A 27670-nucleotide genomic window follows, 5' to 3' on the forward strand; every position below is an offset into this window, starting at 1 on the left:
GCCTTAAACAGGAATTTCAGGAAATCAGGAAGTCAGATATGTGCATGAATGAAAGAAAAATGGAGGGCTATGTGGGAGGGAATCATCAAGTTTAAAAGGTTGGTACAACAATATGACTGTAGAGACAGTGCTGTTCTATGTTCTAAAGCAAGCACAGAAGAAAATCTTTTTACAAAAAGAGAAAACAGTGGAAATACTTGGCAGGTCAGGGAGCACAAGTAGAAAGAGATGGAAATAATGTTTTAACACTAAGAAAATAGGTAACTTTGTAAATTCACCATTCTTAGGAATTATAAAATGTGTTGCAAACATTTTGTACAACTTTTTTCAGGAGAAGAAGAAATATAGTAATACAATGAGAATAACACTTCCTTCTTACATGTATTTCCTATATGACAAAATGACTGAACAGGTTTGACGGGCTAAATGGTCTAATTGTGCTCCTATATCTTATCATCTTTATCTGGTACAATATTACAATGGCAGTGATTTATATCTGCAGTTGAGAAACTACGAAGTCTGCAAACCTACAAATTACCACTTCACAAGTAATATTGCAACAATTACTTTTTGTGAAGTGCTGGAAGTTAATAGGGAATGTTCCAAAGACAAGTGTAGTACAACAAAAGAATGCTTTGAAACAGAAACAAAAACTATACTCTGGTCAAACAGCATCAATGGAAAAAGGAAAAAACAGCATTGACATTTCAGGTTGATGAACTTTACTCTGAACAAAGGTATAAATCAAATAGTTTTCAAGTTGTAGAGATGTAGTGGTAAATAAAAATGTTCTATGATAGAGTGCAAATGTTTTTTTAATTTACTAATAACAGTAATTTGAAAAAATTAAGCACTGTGCAACGACTGAGAGCTGAAAATTTAATAACAACATCAAAAATCAGCACAGATAATTGTTATTCAAAGTCCATCGATTTTCAAACAAGTGTAATAGGTAATTATGATCAATTTGAATTGCAGTGAGGAAATAGTAGGGATGTAGTGGGTGGATGAAACAGCATCTTTTTCCTATTTTAAATTGCAGTGAAGCTGAATGCTCAAGTAGGCCAATATCCTTGTGCAAATACATAAAACAACTGAGAGCTACCAACATCATCCACTTTAACCCTTTATCCAGGTACAACTGTACTCCTGTAATCTCAGCTCCCTCTTTATTTAATCTATACATTTGCATCCTTTAATCCCAATAATTTACACCTGCTGCTTCTTCTCTTGGCTTTTGGAGTTCTGTGCAATCTCTGAAACTACTTTTTACTTCTGGGTTTTATGTTAATCATTGAGTAAACAGCAAATACTTGTAAAAGCCATGAGAAATTAATTTTTGGAGAGATCAGAATCAGAACCAGGTTTATTTTCACCGGCATGTGACATGAAATTTGTTAACTTAGCAGCCGCAGTTCAATGCAATACCTAATCTAGCAGAGAGAAAATAGAATAAATTAAATTATATTAAATTAAATAGTAATAATAAACAAGTAAATCAATTATATATATTGAATAGATTTTAAAAACTGTTCAAAAACAGTAATACTGTATATTTAAAAAAAAATACAGTAGTGTCCAAAGATTCAATGTCCATTTAGGAAACGGATGGCAGAGGGGAAGAAGCTGTTTCTGAATCACTGAGTGTGTGCCTTCAGGCTTCTGTACCTCCTACCTAGTGGTAACAGTGAGAAAAGGGCATGCCCTGGGTGCTGGAGGTCCTTAATAATGGACGCTGCCTTTCTGAGACAATGCTCCCTGAAGATGTCCTGGGTACTTTGTAGGTTAGTATCCAAGAAGGAGCTGACTAGATTTACAACCTTCTGCAGCTTCTTTTGGTCCTGTGCAGTAACCCCTCCATACCAGACAGTGATGCAGCCTGTCAGAATGCTCTCCATGGCACAACTATGGAAATTTTTGAATGTATTTATTGACACACCAAATCTCTTCAAGCTCCTAATAAAGTATAGCTGCTGTCTTGCCTTCTTTATAACTACATCGATATGTTGGGACCAGGTTAGATCCTCAAGAGATCTTGACACCAAGGAACCTGAAATGCTCACTCTCTCCACTTCTGACCCTTCTATGAGGATTGGGATGTGCTCCTTCATCTTACCCTTCCTGAAGTCCACAATCAGCTCTTTCATCTTACTGATGTTGAGTGCCAGGTTGTTGCTGCGGCACCACTCCACTAGTTGGCATATCTCACTCCCATATGCCTTCTAGTCACCGAGATTCTACCAACAATGGTTGTATCATCAACAAATTTATAGATGGTATTTGAGCTATGCCTAGCCACACAGTCAGGTATACATAGAGAGTAGAACAGTGAGCTAAGCACACATTCCTGAGCTGTGCCAGTGTTGATTGTCAGTGAGGAGGATATGTTATCACCAATCCACACCAATCCACACAGATTGTGGTCTTCCGGTTAGGAAGTCGAGGATCCAATTGCAGAGGAAGGTTCAGAGGCCCAAGTTCTGCAACTTCTCAATCAGGATTGTGGTAATGATGGTATTAAATGCTGAGCTATAGTCGATGAACAGCATCCTGACGTAGGTGTTTGTGTTGTCCAGGTGGTCTAAAGCTGTGTGGAGAGCCATTGAGATTGCGTCTGCCGTTGATCTATCGTGGCGATAGGCAAATTGCAAAGGGTCCAGGTCCTTGCTGATGCAGGAGTTCAGTCTAGTCATGACCAACCTCTCAAAGCATTTCAACACTGTCAATGTGAGCGCTACCCAGCGATAGTCATTAAGGCAGACTACATTATTCTTCTTAGGCACTGGTATAATTGTTGCCTTTTTGAAGCAGGTGGGAACTTCTGCCCGTAGCAGTGAGGTTGAAAATCTCCTTGAGTACTCCCACTAGCTGGTTGGCATAGGTTTTCAGAGCCTACCGGGCACTCCATCGGGACCTTCTGCCTTGTGAGGGTTCACTCTCTTTAAAGACAGCCTAACATCAGCCTCTGAGATGGAGATCACAGGGTCATCAGGTGCAGCAGGGATCTCCACAGCTCTAGTTGTGTTCTCCCTTTCAAAGTGTGACTGGAGATATTAGAAGCCAAAAAGAAAAATACTTAGGTGAACGCTCTGCAGTTCGTATCACTCAGTTGCAAACCAATAAGCAGGATGAAGGGTCTCGGCCCGAAACATCGACAGTGCTTCTTCCTATAGAAGCCGTCTGGCTTGCTGCATTCCATCAGCTTTTTATGTGTGTTGCTCCTTTGATCAAGGTTTGTCACACTTCGAAAAACCTGGGTGGTGAAGATCCAAGTTTATGCTCTTGAAACAAGGCAGGACGTCCCACACTCAACACCTGATTGTCATCCCATTGATTGAAACACCTGACTCTAATTTCCCCTTTAAATGACCTGACAATCCTAGAGGTTCACATACTTCTTCCAACAAATACATGTAATATTAGATCATTTTTCTCAGTAAATAAATGAAAAGGTTCAATTTTTGTGTTATTTATTTATCTAGTTTCACTTGATCTGATCACATTTTAGGTCATATTTATGTAGAAAATTCTAAAGGGTTCACAAACTTTCTAGCACCACTGTGTGCGCTCCTCAAGTACACAAGGCTTTTGCACAGTACTCTAGTAATTTTATGTATCACATGGTATTGCTGCCCGCAAAAATAAAACAAATTTCGTGACGTATGTGAGTGATGGTAAGCTCAGCTTAATAGTTCTTCAAATTGCGGTATGTGCTTTTGATCTACTTTGACATTAACAACTCTTATCTTAGAAATTTGATTGTCCAAAGCTTTTTATTTCAGCACCACACAGTTGTAAATGTGGTTTGGATGCTCTTTAGCTCAACTTATATAATTCCTGAAATTCCACGGGGAGACTTCCAATACAAGTGTGTAAGATGTTGCAAGATGGCACTGGTGAACCACAGCAACATGTTGAAGGTAGCTTACAAAGCTTCCAAATGTGCTTCTTCTGAACTGCTCTTATTGCAGTCTGTAGCCTGTAATTTCCCTTGAATAAAAGTACTTTTGAACCATCTTAACAAACTAGCGATTCCACGATCTTCTGAAGGATTTGACAGACTTAACTGTCAGGCATGCAGGTATGGAACCTTTAAACAGATGAAGGTACATTGCCATAACCAAAACAAAGGGAGGAGGACTTCAAGCTTGGCTAAAACGCTGAAGTATGAAACTTCCTCTACCTGGTACTTGCTAGCAAATGTACAGTCAATGGACTCACAGGAAGCATCCAGTCCAGTTGGGGTACCTGGCCGAGAACAAAAGACCCATGCTGATCAAACTGCTGGAGATATCTTTAACCTATTGCTTCAGCAGTCTGAGGTACCCAACTGCTTCAAGCAGGCTTCAATTATACCATGCCCAGGAAGAACAAGTTAACCTGCATCAATGACTAGCCCACTATGATGAAGTGCTTTGAGAGGTTGGTGATGAAGCACATCAATTTCTGCCTGAAAATGAATTTACATCCATTCTAATTTGCCTACTGTTACAACAGGTCAACAGCAGATAGCATTTCATTGGTTCTTCACTCAACCATGGAACATTAGGAGAGCAAGGATGCATATATCAGGATGCTCTTCATTGACTATACAGCTCAGCATTCAATACTACCATCCCCTCAAAACTAATCAATAAGCTTTAAGACCTTGCCTCAATACCTCTGTGCAACTAGATCCTTGATCACTTGCAGACCAGTCAGTTCGAGTTGGTAAAAACATCTTCACAATCTCCATCAACACAGGTGCACCACAATTCTCTGTGTTTAGTCCTCTGCTTTATACTTATGACTGTGAGACTAAGCACAGCTCCAAGCTTTATTTAAGTTTGATGTTTGCTGTTGATGGCTAAATCAAAGGCGGTGACAAATCAACATATAGGAAGGAGATTGAAAATATTGCTGAGTGGTGCAACAACAAAAAACCTCTTGATGTCACAAAACCAAGAGCTGATTATTGACTTCTGGAGGAGGAAACTGGAGGTCCATGAGCCAGTCCTCATCAGGGGATCAGTCAGCAACTTTAAATTCTTCTGTGTTATCATGTCAGAGGATCTGCCCTGGGGTCGAGCACACAAGTGCCATTATAAAGAAATCATGGAAGTGCCTCTACTTTGTTAGAAGTTTGCAAAGATTCAGTATGTCATCTAATACTTTGCCAAACTTCTATAGATGCGTGGAGAGTATATTGACTGGTTGCATCACGGCCTGGTATGGAAACACTAATGCCCTTGAACAGAAAAGCCTACAAGCAATAGTGGATATGGTCCAGTCCATCAGTCAAAACCCTCCACACCACTAAGCATATCTACATGGAGTGCTGTCATATGCAGCATTTACCATCAAAGACCCCCACCAACAAAGCTATGCTCTCTTCTCACTGCTGCTATCATGAAGGTGGTACAGGAGTCTCATGACTCACACAGGTTCAGGAACAATTATTGCTCCTTAACCATTAGGGCTTTGAACCAGAGTGGATAACTTGATTCAACTTCACTTGCTCCATTACTGAACTACATTTTCTATAAATGTATAGTGTAAAGTATTCTGGCTGCATCACAGCCTGGTGTGGAGGCTCTAAAGCACAGGACTGCAAGAGGGTTGGTGACTCAGTCAGCTCCATCATCGACACACTTCCCAACATTGAGGAGATCTTGAAGAGCCAGTGCCTCAAGAAGTCAGCATCTATCACTAAGGACTCCTATCATCCAGGGTATACCCTCTTCTCAATACTATCATTGGAGAGGAGGGACAGAAACCCAGAGATCCAGACATAACCATTCAAAAACAGCTTTCCCCTTCCACCACCAGCCTGTGAACATGGTCTTGTTTTATTTTGCACAATTTATTTAATCTTGTAATCTATAGCAAAGTCTTTGCAATGTACTGCTGCTGCAAAACAATAAATTTCAAGTCATTTTGTGAGCAATAGTCAGCAATAACAAATCTGATTCTGATTATTTCTTCAGTTGTCCCTTAAGGTCAAAGATGACTTAAATCAACTCCAGTTCTGTTGGACTGACGAGGCCCAAGTGAAAGCCGCGGACTCTGCCTCACATGGCACAAGTAAATATTCCACATATAGGTTGATTGGATTATTTCATGTTTCACTTGCTGGTTGTAATTTTTCCCAGAGACCAAGTGTGTGGTGGCATCTTCCATGATGGTTGAGTTGACTTGGTCTGGGGATTCCAATAAGTCAGGGAGAATGTTACAGCTTCTCAGAGAGATTTAAGCATTTGCTGTCCTCCTAGAAATCATTAGCCTCGATAGAGATCACAGTGTAATGTCTGTTTCACGAATCTATTGTTCAACATGAGTATGTGCATCAGACAAATATTGGGAATGGTCAGGGATCATTGCTACCTGAGGCCCTGGTTCCTAATCATCAATTTTCAGCAGGCAGCTTAAAGTTATGCTGGTACATTGGAGGGTATGGTAGATTTTCATATTGCTATTTACCCTTCCTACTTTCAAAATATGAGAAGTGATTCAAGTTAATCAGGATCTCATCGCAGATCTTGATTATTAGGGGACATTGTGTGGCAGGGAAGATTATTGAAGTTATTTTGTCTTGGAATGGTTATCTCTAGGTTCATGTACTTCTATGCTTCAATAAAGGATTCAGTGATTTTGGAGAACCATCTCTAGGTATGCATACACACAGGCAGCAAGTGTTTAATACAGTAGAGTCTGGTTATTTGGGACACATCAGGACTGGCACATTTTGACTCAATTAAACGGCTGCCCCAATTCATTGAAGTTTCAAGGACTAGTAAAAAAGAATAAAAAGCTACCATAGAGTAACAAATTATGCATTTAAATAAAATACAAAACTAATTAGAACATGACTAATACTGCTAACCGTATCATAAAACTGTCTATTAGTTCCCAATAGTTATCAACAGAGAAATTCATCCAGATTACGCTGGTACATTCTTTTGATTCACTATAAATGAACAAAATCAACACAGACACCTAGTGTAGATAATGGACTGCCTTCATTCAATGGTATCGACAATTGCATCTTTCAAATTTTCACTTTCCTTGTAGCATTCAAGATGATTGTCGATACCTTCGTAGTTCATAACTTGGAAGTAGTGAAATTATTTCATTTTAACTCCCGGCTGTGTCTGGGATCTCCAAGCATGAATGCTTGAAACTGCAGTGAACAAAACAGTTCTGAATTGTCTGACTGCTTATTCTTGCCAACTATTAGTGACAAAAAAAAATCAGAGCCTTTGAACACAAGCACACACAACTGATGTTATTTAAAAACAGTTCGCTCTAAACATGGAGTAGTGTCTAACAACTACACAAGCACATGTGCCTGACACTAGTTATAAATCGTTTGACCACAGTGTTCTGCTCCAATTAAGTGGTATGGCTCAAAATAAACAAAGGGAATCCAGCTATTTTCAATTTGTTTTTGTTCTTTAAGAGTTGTCCTAAATAAGCAGCTGTTGCAATAAACTAGAATCCACTGTATTGTTCAGCAAGTGAAATAGATCTGGTATGGAGTGAAGATGGCAAAAGTTGAACTGTTGATTAATTCCATCCTATCAGGGAGGTTTCTGGGAGGTGAGGAAATCTATTTTCAAGGAGGAACTAGAAAATCCTTAGTGTAATGGCATGGCATTACATTCCAAAAAGATAGTATAATCACCTATGCATGATATTCAGCTGCATTACCATCACCACATCTCCTAACATTAAACAAACTCTGAGTGGAGTTGATCATCATTGACTAGTCACAAATGCTGTGGCAACAAGAGCACATCACAAGCTAGATATCCTCTACAAGTCACTTACATCCTGATACCCGAAAGCCTTTCCACCACCTATAAAGGCACAAGTCACACTATCTGCTTGACTGGCCGAGTGCAACTCTTACAAATTTTAAACATATGAATATACAAGACAAAGCAGCCCATTTAATTATTACTCCATTATCATCTAAAATGTTTGCTCTCTCCATTCACACACCATGGCTGCAATATGTAATTACTCCCATAAGAATTTTTTGACATTTTCCAAACAAATAAGCTCTACCAACAAGGAAGACCAGAGCAACTAATACGTGGGAAATGGCTTGGAAATATAATGCTACTCCATTTTTATTGGGTACAAACCTCCAAATACCTTACCAGCCATGTTGTGAGTGTATCTTCTAGAGAGGAATTGTAGTGGCTCAAGGACAAGGGCAACAGGGAGTAGAAATAAATGTGCAGAAGCCATTGATGAGAATCATGGGTTGCATTACATCCTAGAGAAGAGGATGGTAACAATTTTGAGGAAAGCCTTATTCAAGAAGGATCCTCTATAATCCTCTAGTGGTCTTTTGTGTAGTCAAAGATGGTTCTGTATTATGGATGATGGATCTTCTGATATTTTTCTTAGATTTGTTACATGATGAAGATCATGTCAATGGTGCCTCTTAACAGTCAGAACCTGTATTGTGATTCTGAGGAGCAAACAACCACTGGGAGGAAGCAACTGAGAAATAATGACCTTAACCCATTGCATCACAATGTAAAACACAACCATAAACAATTAGAAAGGAAAATCATTAACCCTCTACAATCATTAAAACTAAATAACTGCTACAAATGCAATAAATAATTTACTCAAAAGATGACCTATTAAAAACCCACACAAAGTGCATCAATATGAATCCCCACACACCATGTCAACATTGATGGAGGCAAAAAAAGACAAGAAGCAAGAACCTAAGTTATTAAGAGACATTTATATATTTACAGTGAGGAGTCAAAACAACAAAACAAGAACAAAAGAACAAAACAGAAGACTTAAAATTTGTTGGAAAAATCCTGAATGGAAAGAAAATTTTGAAAAGTGAGTAAAATACATAAAGGATTTTGAATTTCAGCAAATGGTAGAGTTGCAGATATTTGAAGTTTAAGGCAAACAAGACCAGGTAAAAAAGAACAAAGACTGCATTGATAAGAAGTTGGATTAGGGAAAGAGAAATGAAAAATATTGTATCATGTAAAAGAACATACAAACAAATTAGCTTATTTCTTAGTCTGGGATATAAAGATTTTTTCTAAATGTAAAACCATGGTTCTAGATAATTTAATATGTTGTTGAAAAGAAATATTTCATGTTAAATAAAACAGCCAAATGCCGAGATCTTTGAATATTATTTTGTGAACACAGCAGAAAACAGGCCAGTCTGTATGTGTAAAGGTAGGTAATGTTATTGAATGTATATTCTTCAACTAGCTCCTCAAATAAACATGGATGGTAGAGAGTCAGTTGAAAACCCCAATGATCAAATTGTCTGTCAATACTTGGAAAAGATTAAACTTGGACACCAGCTGCTCAGGCAAGATGATTGTTGTGTATTTAATATATCAGTAATATATGAGTAATATTGTAAATATATTCTTTGATTGCACACTTTATTATTTATATAATTCATTATGGTTATATGTACAAACTACGCGAATGACATACATCACCTCGTTATACATGTGTGCCTTGCTTAAAGTGAAAAACAAAACATATGTGAGTTATCTCCTGGTTCCCTTGTTTTCCCTTCAATTAGTTTTATGTTTTGGAGTTACCACATATAACAATAGTGACCAGTGGAGTAAAGGAAATTACAGTGGAATGAGAGCGGAGATGGCCAAAGTAAATTGGAAGGAGATGCTGACAGCAATAACAGCAGAGCAGCAATGCTGTGAGTTTCTGGGGAAAGTAAGAAAGGTGCAGGATAGATGTGTTCCAAAAACAAAGAAATACTCAAATAACAAAATAGTACGACCATAGCTGACAAGGGAAGTCAAAGCTAATGTAAAAGCAAAAGAGAGGGCATACAACAAACCAAAAGTTAGCGGTAGAGATAGTGGAGGCATTAGAAATGATCTTTCAAACATCACTGGGCTGCAAAATTGCAAATGTCATTCCACTCTTTATGAAAAAGGAAGGCAGCAGAAAGAAAAGTATAGACGATTTAGCGTGACCTCAGTGGTTGGGAAGATGTTGGAGTCAATTGTTAAGGATGAGGTTATGGAGTACTTGGTGACCCAGGGCAAGATAGGACAAAGTCAGCTTGGTTTCCTTAAGGGAAAAATCTTGCCTGATGAACCTGTTGAAAGTGAATTACAGGTAGGATAGATAAAGGGGGTGAAATGGTTGATGTACGGTATATTTGGTCTTTCAGAAGGCCTTTGACAAAGAGTCACATACAAGGCAATTTACCAAATTAAGAGTCCATGATAATACAGGAAAGTTACTGGCATGGTTAGAGCACTGGTAGGAGCATTGGTAGAGCATTGGTAGGAGATAATGAGTGGGAATAAAAGGATCCTTTTCTAGTTGGCTGCCAGTGACTAGTGGAGTTCCACAGGGGTTGGTGTTGGGACTGATTCTTTTTATGCTATATATCAATGATTTAGATACTGGAATAGATGGCTTTGTTGTCAAGATTGCAGATGATATGAAGATTGGTGGAAGGGCAGGTAGTGTTGAGAAAACAGGTAGGCTGCAGAAGGACTTAGACAGACTAGGAGAACGGTCATGCACTATGGTAGTAGAAATAAATGTCCAGACTATATTCGAAATGGGGAAAAAAAATCCAAAACAGAATCAGAATTGGTTTATTATGATCGGCATGTGACGTGAAATTTGTTAACTTAGCAGCAGCAGTTCAATGCAATACATAATCTAGCAGAGAAGGAAAAAAACAATAAATGAAAATAATAAATAAACAAGTAAATCAATTATGTATATTGAATAGATTAAAAATATGCAAAAACAGAAATACTGTATATTTTTTTAAAAGTGAGGTAGTGTCCAAAGATTCAATGTCCACTTAGGAATCAGATGGCAGAGGGGAAGAAGCTGTTCCTGAATCGCTGAGTGTGTGCCTTCAGGCTTCTGTACCTCCTACCTGATGGTAACAGTGAGAAAAGGGCATGCCCTGGGTGCCTTTCTGAGACACCGCTCCCTGAAGATGTCCTGGGTACTTTGTAGGCTAGTATCCAAGATGGAACTGTCTAGAATTGCAACTTTCTGCAGCTTCTTTCGGTCCTGTGCAGTAGCTCCTCCATACCAGACAGTGATGCAGCCTATCAGAATGCTCTCCACGGCACAACTATAGAGGTTACCATAAAGGTTAACTTGCAGGGAGAGTCAGTGGTGAGGAAGGCAAATGCAATGTTAGCATTCATTTCAAGAGGTCTAGAGTACAAAAGAAGGGATGTGATGCCGAGTCTTTATGCTCACTGGTGAGGCCTCACCTTAAGTACTGTGAACAGTTTTCGGCTCCTCATACAAGAGAGTTCAGAGGACGTTTACAAGGATGATTCCTGGAATGAAAGGGTTATCATACAAGGAACGTTTGATGGCTCTGGGTCTGTACTTGCTGGAATTTAGAAGGTTGAGGGAGGATCTCATTGAAACCTTTCGAATGTTGAATGGCCTAAACAGAGTAGATGTGGAAATGATGTTTCCCGAGGTAGGGGAGTCTTGGTACAGGGCACAGCCCCAGGATAGAGGGGTGTCCATTTAAAACTGACATGCAGAGAAATTTCTTTAGCCAGAAGGTGGTGAATTTGTGGAATTTGGTATCACTGGAAGCTGTGGAGGCTAGTTCATTGGGTGTATTTAAGGTAGAGCTGGATAGGTTCTTGATTGGACACTGCATCAAAGGTAAGGGGAGAAGGCTGGGGAGTGGGGCTGAGGAGGGAAAAAAAGGATCAGTTACGATTGAATGGCAGAGCAAACTTGATGGGCCAAATGTCCTATTTCTGTTCCTATGTCTTATGGTCTTTTGGATTACTGCTTTTTGCACATGTACAAGATCAAGAAAATCAGTATTTCTTTGAGAAAGGCTAAAAACAATGCTTCATAAGTAGACCAACTTAATAGCATTAGTTTGTACACAATTTATGAAGAACTGCACACTACTTACTCTTTTATTAAGACAGATGACAGGCCACAGACTGCAGCCCAAGGTGCAACAGCAACATAAACAACCACAAAGAAGCCACTTCACATTGATGGGAAGATTTTTCTTTAAGCATCCATTTACCCGACCAATGCTCGTTTTATACTCTTCTGGGGCCACCTGTACCAGAAAGAATGCATCAAAATGATGTCTGTAGCAAAACAGGTACATTTTAAATTGTTAGCAAACAAGTAAAAAACATCTCTTTGACAGCTATCAATGAAACAAGCCCCATTTACAGTTTTCAGTTGTTGTTCTTGTGTATACCACTTAAATACAATGACAATATTGCAACCTGTATTCTCTCTAAGCTGTACGAGTGTGTGCGCACACACGTTTTTCAACCAGCGCACAAAGGAAGTTAATATGCACATAAAAGGTTAGTTACCTAAAATAATGTAGTAATTAATAATTATAGTTATTGAAAATAATCTTTTAGCTAAATGTTTCTGTTCATTAGTTAGTCGGTTTTTCAAATACCACAATGCACGTCACTAATTTACGTCACCTCACCTTTCCTGTTCCACTTTGTACACAGTTGCATCACTGCGGCAGCCATCTTTGGCGGACAGTGTTCATATTGTAAAGTTTACAAAGATCTGTTTCAAATCCTATAGATAGCTTACTAAATTTTTATTGAAAAAAATATTGATTCACTTTGTCGAATTCAAAAGAGGCAAAGGGCGTGAAGCGCAAAAGAACTGCAAATTTGTTTAAAGTTTTGCTAAGCCAACAACATGAAGAAAACGTCACATTAGATACAAGTTCGCTGTTGACTTTTATAAATAGTCTTTGTGTTCATTTAGAAGAAAGGTTTCCTGAAGATGAGGTACAAGAATGGTCAGCTTTTGATTTCTCCGCAATTGCAGATTGTGTCTTCACATTTGGCGATGAACAAGTTAATGCCTTATGTCTAAAGTATCATGATTTTCTAGCTGAAAAATACTGTAATAGTTAGTTAATTGATTTCAAATTTTCTGTGCAAGAAAAAATTAAATTCAAACTGATTCCTAACTTTGCTCAAATGGTGGCATTTGTATTTCAAAATGAACAGTTTTGCAACCTTGCACAGTTGATGAACATTGGGGGAACCTTTCTTGCGTCTAGTGCGGACTGTGAGCGAGGTTATAGCCAAATGAATCAACTCAAAAACAAGCTGAAAAACCATTTAGGTGAATGTCATTTGGATATGTTAATGAGAATCAAAAGTTATCAATTGGATGGTAGTTCTATTAGTCTAGACAGAGTTTACAAAAAATGGGTAAATGCCAACGACAGCAGAGAGAAAAGGTAACTGAGTGACTTAAATATGTATGTCATTTTGTTGTTATTCTGTGCAGTTTTATGTCAAATATTTTGTAAACCTACATAAACTGTGCCATGTGTGCATTCAGTGCACATATATTTTTGTCACAGGAAAAATATTTGCACAACGTAAGATTTTTGCACACACTGAGTACTAAAAATTAGAGGGAACATTGATTGTAACCTCTACCTGTGACTAGCAATCTGCTCTGTTCACATTGCAAACATTCAATTTAATTGAAGTATTTAGTGAATTCAATATAAAAGTAATGAGCAAGCTATCTATATTCTTACAATTTTCTTAAATCATTCATTATCCATTTTTCTACTTGGCTTCAAAACGCAGAAAAGAAATTAATATATTGAGATTTTGATTTATTTATCCTCTCTATTCTCATTCCCTCCCTTCATGTATTCTTAGACTATTTTTTGGTAAGATTCACAGTAATACTATTTTCTATTTTCTGCTAGTCAAAACTATGAATGCTATATGAATATTATTTAAAATCAGATATATTAAATTCCCAAGATACAATTATCATTCCATATTTATGGACATCATATACTGGATTTCTTATTTTGAAAGTTGTCTAATGAGACAATGAAGTAACATATTAGTTTTTCTCTAGACATGCGAGGTAATGTGAATATTTTTAAATGGACACTAACAATATAGCTTACAAAATGTTTTTTCCATATTACTACTCCTTACAATTTTAAACACCAAAACAAGTGATCACCTAAATAACTGAAGATGAGCAAAAATATTCTAAACAGCATGCTAAGTCTTGCATTATCCTTTAAAAGGGGGTAGGTGTAAGTAAAGAAACAGGTGCAGGGGGAAAAACAAGTGCTCATTAATTTAGTTTAAACTCACCAAGGCAGAAGTGCTCTGTTTTCCCATTACAGATATCCTCTAACTTTTTGAACATCGAAAATTGATTCCATGTTGAGTGCCATTAACTGTGGTGCATTAAAATTGGACTCACTGTTTCAGCAGTTGAGCCTCAAATGCAATGGGCATACATAGTTTTGAAACTTATTTAATATCAATCCAGCCGTTATAAAAAGCAGGTTATGACTCTCTTTAATAGAAATGAACTAAATACTCCTTATAACTTGTACAAGACACCTTAATAGAAATGTTCAAATATTACACATTTGCAAATATAATCAAAGGTCAAAAAGCACCTTTGAATTATTAGCAAATAACAATGTATTTATTAGAAACAATGAGCTGTGTATTTTGCTGCAAAAAATGCAAGTAACTATTAGCTACTGCTCAGGAAGCATGATTCCCACACTTCAAATGAGCCATACTTCCTCCTACCTCTATATTAGACCTGCTAATAAAACATGGTTGTAACATTTTACGACAGGATGCAAAAAACACTTCACAAATAGTGAAAAGACTGGCAAAGCCCAGCAGGCTAACCATACCTCTTCAATCATAATAAACCCTGTAATCTATCAACTGTCAGGTACAGTCACAATGCAACTTGGTTTATTGCTTGCACTTCTCTGCAATGCACAACCACCTCTCAAAAAGCCCCTGCTTTGTTGCAGATTTAGAGTGGGAAGGCTCTTTTTCCCCCCAGTAAGTATTAGTGTCTAGTCATCTAGTGAATTGGTAGTTGTACATTACAACATACATAGTATTAATCTACACTTCAGTTCTAATGTAATGGGAGAAAGCAAAGAGAAAGTACTGGTCAAGAACAAAATTATGATCATAAGTTCTAAGCAAATCATTGAAAGGAAAGCTCAGGATTATACTCATGATAGTTTAAGTTACAATCTATAGTTAAAAAAAAAACATTTGTGTAAATACAGATAATTACTCAAAAACCTACAGTGTAATTATTATGCTGAATTTCTGCACTGATTCTCTTCCCCAACCCACCTAACTCACCCCACCTCCCCAGCTGCTCTTCATGGTCATCTAACCACATTTTTCTACCAGGGTAGATTAATACTGTGAGCATTTAAGCCACAAAAAGCTACTCACTTTGATACCTATTTTTATGTGGCATTTGTTCAATCTCAATTTCTTTCAAAGATTGAACTGATCACTGCTGGAAATATTCATCAAAGACAGACAAACTCTTTGGGAGATCTGAGGCAGTTTGAGGAACTGTAATCTAACCAGCATTCAATGCTTTGGGAAAGGAAAAGATGTGGGTGGTATTTTGGGAAAACACACAAAAATCCTCAGCCAAATTTAACTCATTAATTATCAAATTAACATTTGAATTATGTTTAATCATTAAATATAATTTGAATGAATGGAATAAAGATAAGCAATTTTTGGAGAATTAAGGAGGGTTACTTTGAAGAATGAAAACAAAGATCTTTAAATGCTTTGATGTGGATTAGTCACAAAAAACAATGCAGTCCTACAAAACTACTAGTAACAAATACTGAAGACTTTGGAAACTTTCAATTATTTTTGTGGCCATTTTGATTCTCTATGAAAAATTGTTGCACTAACCCCTAATTAATCCTGAAATTAAATTAATAGATATTCACTATGTGGCAAATCAGTAGATACCCCACTTTAAAGATGGCACCTCAGACAATGCAGCTGAGTAGTCTAGTTTTGATTTGGGATTTATGCATTCAAATCTCTGGATCTGAATTACAACCTTCTGACTCAGAAGAAAATATTTTACCAATGGGTCACAGTGAACAGAATTACAGTAGTTTGGCATTTTCATTTGTTATGCAAGTTAGCAGTATGAATCATAGATTGATGTAACTGTATCACACCCATAATGATGATTTTGAAACTGGAAATTGCAGAATACAAATACAAGCAAAAGAATGAATTATTTTTGTCAAGGTAGTTACTGAATAAAGACCGACATTTTCCTAAATTCACCAAACATTAGACTATGTCTTAAATAATAAATTCTAGTGTTGATAATCTGAAACTTTCTATACAATGAAAACCCACAGTAAATGTTCTTTCTTAACCCTGTTTTGTTACCATTATGTGAATTTGAACATTATGATAATCAAGGTAAATTCAGATTAATTGGTGTCTACTAAAATTCTATTATAAAGTTACTTACAAATTTAGGATTACTCGCTTAATAGTTAATTGTTGCTATCAAAGAGAAACAAGAAACTAAAATACAAGTAACTCCTAATAACTGGTATGTCAGTGGATTCTCATATATTACTGAGCCTTCGAGCCAAATGCTCAAATTGTTTGTCAATTTTAAAAAGGACAATAATTAAAACATTAGAATTCATTTTAGCCACAAAGACTACACAGAAAGCAGGTTCGATATTATCCTTCATGATCCACAGCTACAAAAGCAAAATTATAGGCCAAATTTATAAACTCAGAAATAATTGATCTGCATGGATCAAGGACCAAACATGGAACCTGGTCTATACGACCCAGTTAATTGCGACCAAGGGGTATGCAAAACATCTCCTTTTGTTAGTTCAGTAGAAGGAGCTAAGTACATCAGGAAAATTTCTGCTTAATTAGTATGAATCAGTTTAGTTTCCGGTTCTCTGAATAAATTTTGGACAGCAATACATGCTGTATAGGAAAGGAGAGAAAGAAATTAAGATACTAACAGAGGAAAATTGCCAGTTCTTTAAATAAAACTCACCTTCCCTGTGAGAACTGAAGGAAATTCTGGATCAAATTTGTTGCTGAGGCCAAACCTAAAAAAGACAAATAAAACTGTTTAAGTTCCACTCAAAGAGAATTGTATTTCACAGTAAATAGATATTGTACACAGGATAGAGACAGAGTGTTAATTTCAACCTGCAAAATAACTTCATGTAATGTCTCTCTAATCTCAAATAAGAACAGATTTATTTGAATCAATGAAGAAAATATCATCGAGGATGAGTCAATGATATGGTACCAATTGGGAATGAAATAAAGTATAAAATCAGTTTCAAAGTTTTAAGTGCTTTTCCCACTTCAGAGTTGATACATGTACATTACAGACTTTCGGGGGGGCGGGGGGGGGGGGGGAGTCACTTCTGTCTTTTTAAACAAACATCAACTTTCAATCGTAAATATGAGAATGAAAAGACTTTCCATAACTCTCAAATTTTAAATTGTAGTCTATTTATGTATACTTTTCAAAACACCACCTCAATTCTACCTCTGATCAGAGCAGTATATCCAAATTGTAATGCTGGTTCTAAAGCAAGATGATATAACACTAAAGAACCAATTAGTATGTAAAAAAAAGAGCAAAACTATTATAAAAACCACAAACACAAGAAAATCTGTATATACTGGAAACCCATTGCAACACACACAAAATGTTGGATGTCCCGATGAAGAGTCTTGGCCCAAAATGTCACTGTTTACAATTTTCCATAGAAGCTGCTTGGCCTGCTGAGTTCCTCCAGCATCTTATGTGTGTTGCAATATAATAAAAAAACATGTTTCAAACCAACATTTCTACTTAGGACATTTTCCAAAATGAGCAGAAACCATTCCCATTGGGATTCCTGATTTACTACTAATTCAACAAATATGCAGATGTAATTTTGATTAATTGTATGAAAAACATCATGATTTTAAATGTAGGCAAATAAAGCTTATGAAATAGTTTGATATAGCAGGAAGATTACCACTATATACAAAAATCAAGAAGAGAAGGAAACAATTCCTGTCACCTTAAAATTCTTTTTTATCTTAGAATGAAGTGCACATAAACATTTATAAAGGTCTGTTTATGGCAAAGAACAATTTAAACATTACATTCAATTACAGAAAGTATTGAATGGTTTAAATATTGTGGGTGGCACGGGAGCATAGCAGTTAGTGCAAAGCTTTAATTGTCAGGGATCACCAATTAGGGTTCAATTCCTGCTGTTGTCTGTAAGGAGTTTATACATTTCTCCTCAACCGTGTGGGTTTCCTCCAGATGCTCTGGTGTTTTACCACATTCCAAAAATGTACGGGTTAGGTTGGGGGGGGAGCAAGCTATGTTGGCACTGGAAATACGGCAACATTTGTGGACTGCCTACAGTACTTTTTTGAACTGTGTTGGTTTTTGATGCAAATGATGCATTTCACTGCATATTTCAATGTTCTGATGTAAACGCGACAAATAAAGCTAAACTTTAATCTTTGTCTACAATCATACAATCCAAACTATGGATTAGATCAGAAATACATGAAAGAGTGGGATGAGGGGAGTAATATGACCATAATTTGTCAACATAAGATAAAACTATTTCACTGAAAATATCACCAATCCTAAAAGTTAATTGATTTCTACATTTTAAGCTTGTCAGTAAGTTAAAAACCTTGCAATAGATTTTTATTGAAGTAGAATTAAATTAATTCTCAGAATAACGCGGGCTAAAATTTGTGCATGTTTGTTGTCAATGAGCAGCCAATAATAGCTATCCTGCTGGGTGTAAAGTAACCAGGATACCCCACCCCAAATAATGTCAGCTAAAACAAGCCACTTCTCACATGTAGCTTTAATACACTTGTCTCTAATCTCATCTACATTTCACTGTCCTGAACTACTAGAAAAACTTAACTGGACAGACCATCATTTGCAGTGATGACACAAATTCTTCCATCATAGCAAATGCCTACAACAAATTTACTCATGCTCAAGACCACCTCTTCCAACCCTTCTAAAATGATTTAGGTTCTGGTACAAAGTTCATTTTGCTACCCCTGTACATGGATGCCCACCAAAGTGTCCAGCTGAGCCGAGATTCTTACACTGCTTTCCCCCAACTCCACATCTACACACAATCATGTGTGATGTGTATATTACCAGATGTAAACACAACATTCTCTTTTTGGAAACAAGGCCCAATTTGGACCATCCAAGCTGGAATATAGTTGGTAATAATTCTCTGAAATGCATTTCCAGTGAATGTCCTTCTCCAAGGTATTGCTCTCATTCTACATAATGCATAAATGTCCTGTCAGGGCGAAACACTTAAATTAGACCAAGATAATGTTTATCAATACCTGATTATACCAATACATGGTTATGTTTCCCTTTATTGCTTACTCCAATTGTTAAATGCAATGTGGTAAGATGCGTCTAGTGATCATAATGAATTATTTTCAAGATAATTACAGAAAACGATAGGTCTGGTTCTAAAGTTGAAATTCTAAACTGAAGAACGGCTAATTTTGATGGTATCAGAAAAGATATGGCAAGTGTGGATTTGAACAGGTTATTTTCTGGCAAAAGTGTACTTGGTAAAAGGGAGGCCTTCAGAAGTGAAATTTTGAGAGAATAGAATTTACTTTTTTCTGTCAGAATAAAGAGCAAGGATAACAGGTTCAGGGGCCCTTAGTTTTTGAGAGATAGCGAGGCCTTGGTTCTGAAAATAAAGGTGGTGCATAGCAGGTAAAGGCAGGTAGAAACAAATGAAATACTTGAGGAGTACAAGATATGCAAGAGAACACTTAAGAAGGAAATCAGGGGTTGCTTTAGCAGTCAAGGTGAAGGAGAATCCTAAGGGCTTCTACAGATAATATTAAAAGCAAAATGATACCAAGGGACAAAACTGATCCTCTGGTAATCTATCTGTGGAGCCAAAAGTGATGGGGAGATTCTAAATGGATATCTTGCATCTGTATGTATTTGGGAGATGGACATAGAGTCTATAGAAGTAAGGCAAAGCAGCAGCGAGGTTATGGGCCCTATACAGATTAAAGAGGAGGAGGTGTTTCTTGTCTTAAGGCAAATTAAGATGGATAAATCCCCAGCACATTATCAGGTATTCCCTCGGACCCTGTGGGATAGTACAGAAGTTGTATAGGCCCTAGCAGAGATACTTAGGGCATCCTTATCCACAGGTGAGGTCCTGAAGGAATGGATGACAGCTGGTGTTGTTCTGTTGTTTAAGAAAGGTTCTAAGAATAAGCCAGGAAACTAGGCTGTTGAGTCTGACAACAAGTGGGAAAATTATTGTAAGGTATTCTAAGGGACCTTATATATAAGTATTTGGATAGACAAGGACTTATTATGGATAGTCAACATGGCTTTTTGCATGGTAGGTTGCACCTAATCAATCTTATGGAGTTTGCAGAGTAGTAAGAAACCGAGAAGTATGACAAAACAGAGGGATCTGGGAATACAGATCCATAATTCACTGAAAGTAGCATCACAGGTAGTGGGGTCCTAAAGAAAGCTTATAGCACATTGGCCTTTATACATCGGTATATGAGTAGAGATTGAAAGAGTGCAGAGAAAATTTACAAGGATGTTGCCAGCATTATAGGGAAAGGATGAATAGGTTAGGACTTCATTCCCTAGAACACAGAAGATTGAGGGAAGATTTGATAGGGGTATACAAAATTATCAGGGGTATAGATAGGGTAAATTCAAGCAGAATTTTTTCACTGAGTTTGGGTGAGACAACTAGAGTGTGGGTTAAAGGTGAAAGGTGAATCGTTTAAGGGGAATATCAGGGGTAACTTCATCACTCAATTAGTGGTGAGAATGAGCAAGTACAAGTGGTGGTAATGGGTTCGATTTCAATATTTAAGAAAAATTTGGTTAGGTAAATGTATAGGAGGGGTACTGGGGGGGTGGCTATGGTCTGGGTGCAGATCAATCGGATAGGCAGATTAATGGTTTGGTTTGGACTAGAGTGACTTAAGTATTTTTGTGCTGTAGTGCATTATGACTCTTTTAGATAGAATTCTGACACCAAATAGCTGTGAAGCTCTCAGAAGTTGTGCATTATATCGTGCAGTTATTTCCACTTTTTGCAGCTGTTAAGAAATGGGTATGCAGCTACCTCTGGTTCACTGCATCGTCCCAGGGCTATCTTGTCTTCCTGTTGTCATATGCCTGAATATAAAACTAATGCTGATGGTAACATCTAGATGAGTTTCAGTCATAGTAATTGCTTGACAGATGAGCTTGAAGAAACGCATAGATTTTAGTGAATGAGGGTAACTAGAAAATAACATTGAATGTAAAGTGTGATGTGCTGGAGCAGATGGGAAGGACTGGAGTAAAAGATGCACTAGGATATAGGTAGACCTGTTACACTCACTTTTCCTGATTTGATGAGGTTGTTAAAAATCACATTAGCAGCAAATCTGATAACCAGGAACCACATTCCAAACTACTAACTTCTTTTACATACACCTGTCACAGGGAGACTCCTTTTCCTTTTACTTACAGGTAAGAATGGTAACTGTGCAAACTCCTTACATGTGCCAACATACATTTCAGCAACAAGCTATAAAACCAGTGTCTGGCCTTGTTCAATTGCTCTTAATATTATATTTCCAGAGTTCTTTTAAATGGCAGCAGCAAAGTGAAGGGTGCACCAAAGTGTTAAAACTTAGCCCTGAAATTGAAAGATTATCTTTCAAATTGGATTTTTGTTGTTTCTTTAGGTAGTGTTACTTTCAAAAGTACCATGTATGATCAGAAAATTTTCAAATCAGGTAATTCTTTTTATCTTTAACACAAACATTAAGAACATGAAATGAGTGGGGGGGGGGGTGGAAATTTAACATTTGAAAGTATGCAATGTTCCCATAAAATAAATTCAAAGTAAATTTTTCTTCTCAATTTAAAAGGTCTCACCATTCTATGAAAAATAAAATTTTAAAACTTCATCCAGCAAACTTAAAAGTATAAAACAGTAAAAGGCCAATTTATTTGACGCCCCGATAGTAGATTAATAATTACGTATGTCCCTCCTCTTTACAAAGGTAGAGCGTTCCTATGAAACCTTTCTTAAGCCAAAATGGCGCAAAGCGAAGAACCATTAATTTATATGGGAAAAATTTTCATAAAAGCGAAAATCCTCTTTGTAATGCGAAAACAGGTTACTAATGTAGGTCTTTTGTAAAAGCAAAGTGGTGTAAAGCGAACATTCATAAAGCAGGGGACATCTGTACAATATTGCTATAATTAGGGATTTGATGTACAGTCAATAGTTTCAGAATTAAATCTCCCTCCACATCTATAGTCACATCACTGAAATCTATCTTTCATATTATTATGAAAGAATTGAATACTGCTGTGATGAGCTAAAAGTTGCCATCCTTAAAATCCTGAGGGAATAAAAGGAAGGAGACAACAAAGCTCTGGTTGAACGCCCAAGTTGGTGCAGACTTTCATTGATTCTATTATGATTATTGTCTTATTATGGATTTATTGAGTATACCCACAAGAAAATGAATCTTAGGGTTGTATATGGTGACATATATGGACTTCAATAATCATTCTGAACTTCGAAATGAGTTACAATGGGATGCTGTCTATCACTGAAGAGCAAAATTGATACAATTGTGGAAGCAGCATATCTCAAAAACCTGCTTACAGGGAGATGGATTAGTACAATACAAATTCTACCATCTGTTTTCTAGAATGATTACAATAGCATTTGGTCAAAATCTGAAGTTTGAACATGGATTATTATTCTGAGATATATGTTGCATGTTTCAATACACCAGAATCCAATATAAATATATTGATATTTAGTCTATTGTATAGCAATACATCTGCTGTATCTACAATAAACTCTCCTGAATCACTACAGCAAGGCAACTTTCATCTTTCCAAATAGCAACTTGACACAAACTTTAATTGAAAGGAACAGAAGGCACTCATATCTAAAAACAGTCAATACCAATCCTGGAATTTATCAATTATGTTTTAACTCAAAAATAAACAACAGCAATGCATAATGACTAATGATTTGCCCTTCTGTTTGACATGCTTTCATAAGTTCTATGTTTTGTTCAGATATTCAGTATATCAAATAGCTCTGCCAAATAGTGCTTGACAAGAATTGAGGATAATTAACATAATACATTTGTAAAATTTAGAATGTCTTTATTTCAATACTAATGTAGTCATGCCAATATATTTTTCCCTCATATCAAACTTGATGTAACATTATTCTATCCGCTTTCACACTTTGTATTTTTCTTTATTAGGTGTGCTAATGTCCCTTTGTGTTTGTGTCAAATTTCTGAATCCATGTTAATAAATATTAAGCCAGTGGGGCTCCTCTAACACTACCGACAGAAAACTTAGCCCAACAATTCCCAACATAATGCTGATTTTCACTAAATATCCACTACTTTCAAGTTTAAAGAAAACTTTACTAAATGCATTTGACAGCCAAGGGACAAGCAAAAACAAAATGTTCCATCGCTGTGAGGAGTGCAATACATCAAGGAGTCAAGTAGGCTGCTCATTGCCCAGATTAAATGCAGGTGCTGATTCTACAGTGATCTTCAAGTTTCAACTAATTAACCTAAAGGAAGAAGACAGAATAATTCTCATTCTCATTACCATTTCTAATATCTCAATTTCCATTGATTAATAAATACACTTATTAGAAACAACAAATTTAATACCCCCACCTCCCTTATTACATGAAAATAAATATCATTTGCCTACAGAAATTTATTTGATTAATCTATTTCTATCTGTTGGGAATTTGTAATGAATTAATTTCAAAATTACTTAATTCTATTTGGATTATTACATTTAGGATTTTCTTCTGTAAATGTAGTGAAAGTAAAGAGGAATTTAATAATCACGTCCACTTTGTTTTGGTATAACAGAAAAATCAATACAGCATTTTATTTTGTATTCATTTCTCTGTTCCTCCTTAAACAATACAACACTTGATTTTTCCACTCCAATATATTCCTGTATGTTTTATATTAATCTGAAGACTGTTTAGTTCTCCCTACTAACTTCCTTGCTCTCTTCTTAAAGTCCTATATCACAGTCTGATATTTTATTACCTTCCCTTTGCTGTTTCATCTACTGTTTGAGAAAGGATTCACTTCTCCAACATTTCACAAAAAGAATAAGAACCCAATCTCTTTTTTTTTACTTTCAACAAACATATTAAAGTCATGTTCTCAAAAACCTGCCGTAATAATTTCAGTATCTTGATATAATTGCTCATAAAACAAATTTATTCCCAATGGAAGTAATTACTCATAAGGAGGGAAGTGGTGATTCAACATTGTTGGGCCTAGTACTAAGCCCATTTTTGTGATTCAACCTTTTTGTACATATTCACAAGCATAGTTAGAACATTGTTTTGATGTCTGTGTGCATTTACTTAACGTGCTGGAAGTAGGAGAGGATGAAGGTAGTCAGGTTTACAGAACAACAATCACAGCACTGGAGGCCATACATCTTACATAGGTAGGAACTCACTTCTTTCCATTTCCCCAAATCTACATTTTTATATGCAGAATATATTCAATTTTCTTTAGAAAATTAATACTGAATTTGCTTCCATTTGCCATTCTGGCAATATGGTCTAAAATATAATGGCTCACTGCATTAATCAAATCCCATGGATGTCATTATTTCTATTTCCCAGATGTCAATTACCATTATCAAGTCACAACATGCCTTTGGAAGTTTCCCCAACACAATGAATCATGAATCACTCATGCAATATCCTGAATAACTTTGGAATCCTGAAATCAATTTTATTGATTGACTAGAATCACAAATAGACTATTTTCATTTTTTTCCCTTTCCAAATAAAACAGTCTTGCATTGAATTCTGACTTCACAAGTTAACTCTGACTTTACATATTACAGATATCCTCCTTTAAGCTGCACCTGTTGGTACTTACTCAGACCACATTGACAGTACCTTCCAAACCTGTAGCTTCCACCACCAAAAAGAACAAAGGCAATAGGTGTATGCAAATACCACCACCTGCAGTTTCCCTGCCAGGCCACACACCATCATGACTTGGAAATAAATCACCATCCTGCTTTGCTGGTCTAAACCCTGCACAACTGCCCCATAAGAACTACAGCAATTTTTAAAAATGGCTCTACATCATCTTTATAAGAGCATTGGAGGCAGACAATGAATGCTGGCCTTGCCACCAATTCCCAGCTTTCTGAAAAAAAATTCTCATCTCCCATGAAATCATTCCCTTCTATTTACAATACTGCATAACCAGCTTCACATTCACTCCACTCGTCCATTTAAAAAGTTCACATCCCAGCACTATGTGAATAAATCTCAAAAGATGTTCAAAGCATGAGGTAGCAATTTACCAAAGCTCCTTGCTGAACCATTTTCCCCCTATGTGCAAGGATGCCAAAGTCTAATGCAGAACCTTCACCAACAACATTGTCACCAGTAGCCAAGACAGCAAGCAGACTTGAAGAACAGTGGACCTTTATGGCTCAAACAATAGTATGTGTTTTCAATACTGTACCACATTGTATACACATATATATTCACTCCAATCTAATGACAAGTGTTCATTTACAACAATTTGATTTACCCATACTCAGGAAAAGCTTTAACAATTTTTCACTTTGAAGAATCTCCAAGTAGTTGGAGAAAATACTAATGGTCAAAAAGATGTACTGTCAAACAACGTGATATTCTCTTAAAACATCATAATCACTGAATTGCATATAGCATACACACAAACCATAGTTTGAACACATGGTGCAAAATAACTGAAAAAAATCAGGTGACCAATATTACACCTTATTTAATTTCCTTATTTTAAAAAAAGGTATTTGAAGTGGACAGCTTCTCATGAGACAATAAAAACATTCCCAACACACCTCCACCTCCATTACTGGACACAAAAGATAAAATGACATTATTTTGGAGAATTGAGGCAAGTTACTCCTAGTGTCCTAACTAATACTTATTTCTGCTATATCAAATAAAGCAGATTGCCAAGTCAATTTTTAACATTTCTATTTGGGTGAGCTTGCTCTTCTCCAGTTGGCTGCTGTGGCACTTACACTACAACAACTACATCTACACTTAAAATATTTAATTGACTGTGACATCCCAAGGTCATGAAATAACTGTGTACAAGCATATTTTTTCCTTCAGCAATTCCATAATAGCAGCCTATTCTATTCATTGGAAAGTTAATTTCTCGGAGTTCTCATATTCCTCGAATTACTAGATTTGTATCAGGTGTCAAATCTCAATATAATACCCTGCTTTTAACAACACAAAGGTGCTGAGACAGCAAAGTGCATTGCCCTCCCCGCAGTATCGCCCTCCTGCATTTACAAATCAGATTTACTGTTGACCATCTTTTTAGACAAACAACAGTTTTACCATGTTAAGCCATATCACCAATATTCAGATTTGTTAAGTGAGATGGATTAGTTCAATATCAAGAAACACCTGAAAAGGTATTGATTCAAACATTTTCTTCAGGATTCTTCCTAATCTTTGTACAAAAGGCAACTGGAAGGGCAAAACCACAACCATGTAGGTATAACCTGTATACTTCTACTTCAAACAAAAAGGGAGGTGCATTTATTCAAAGCCGATGATCAAAGCATTGCAAAACAGGGTAACACTGCATCGCCGATTAAATCAATGGAATCACGAATAAATATCAAGGAATCAACACAAACGCAGGGCTTTAAACCTTCGGACCAACAGATCACAATAATTTGGGTTTAAAATGGGACACTCACTGAAACGTCAGCGCGTGATCAAAATTAAATGCTATTTGCTTGAGTAGACCAGCAGCCAAAACGTTCAGGTTACATAAATTTCACGAAGCAGTTTCCGACTGGTGACAGAATGCCCAGCTCTTGCGAAATGATGTGACAACTGCTCGGGGGGGAAATCAGATGGTTTTACAATAAATTGTAATGTCATTATAAAAGTGGTAATAGCTGAAAGTGGTTAACAGTCGCGAGGAATTTAAAAATACTGTAAATTCGAGATTAAACGGGAAGCGATCTGCAAATTACAAGAGGAGCCCGAAGCCACTGCAGTGCTGTGGCTGTCCGTGGAAGCGTTTGCGCGTCCCTTGCCTGGTTACAGCGGGGCCGGCTCACTGTCAGCAAAGGCCGGCTCCCAGCCCGACTTCTACCGGATGGTGGTGGTGGTCTCCACCATACCCCCTGCATCACGCCAACTTACACTGTGATGTGGCCTGCCCCTCGCACCACGACAGGATCCGGCGTGTATCGGATCAAGTGCTCGTCCATCACCACACGCTCGTCCTCCTCGTCCAGCTCGTAAATGGTATCGAAGTCGGCCATGTCGGACTGAGGGGCACGAGCCGTCCCCGCGTCTACGCCGGGCGCGTGCGGGGGTTGGGGGAGGGGGCGGGCCGTGTGCGTGAGCGCGCCTCGGTGACGTCATAGACGGCGCTGTTTGACGATCACGTTGCGCAGTTAGCAGCCCGGGGGGGAGGGGCGCTAGCGCCGAATGGAGAGGGGAACTGTCGACTCCCGTTGTTGACGTTATACTTAAATGGCAATTTTGCAGAGCGCAGAGGGAAGTTGAGGTGCTTAATTAATTCTCCTGGGTTAATACATTGCTGTGAAAGTTCAGCCTTGTAGCCTTTTTCAAAGAGGAGTTCAGGTGTTCAGGTAATCCCACGGACAGAAGATGCCTGTG

The 27670-nt window shown here is 37.2% G+C and overlaps 1 protein-coding gene across 1 annotated transcript in view; it reads right to left on the reverse strand.

Moving 5' to 3' along the window:
• chic1 (cysteine-rich hydrophobic domain 1) overlaps nucleotides 1–27363 on the reverse strand; it is a 45591-nt gene extending 18228 nt beyond the window's left edge. The window contains exons 1-3 of the mRNA XM_073058012.1: nucleotides 27188–27363; nucleotides 16909–16963; nucleotides 11939–12094 (exon numbers count right to left, since the gene is read on the reverse strand). Coding sequence (XP_072914113.1) covers nucleotides 11939–12094; nucleotides 16909–16963; nucleotides 27188–27309 — 333 coding nt within the window. The 5' untranslated portion in view covers nucleotides 27310–27363. The remainder of the gene's footprint in view (nucleotides 1–11938; nucleotides 12095–16908; nucleotides 16964–27187) is intronic.
• Nucleotides 27364–27670: the final 307 nt, after the last annotated feature.

This window comes from Hemitrygon akajei, chromosome 10, assembly GCF_048418815.1.
Source record: "Hemitrygon akajei chromosome 10, sHemAka1.3, whole genome shotgun sequence".
Classification (NCBI taxonomy): domain Eukaryota; kingdom Metazoa; phylum Chordata; class Chondrichthyes; order Myliobatiformes; family Dasyatidae; genus Hemitrygon; species Hemitrygon akajei.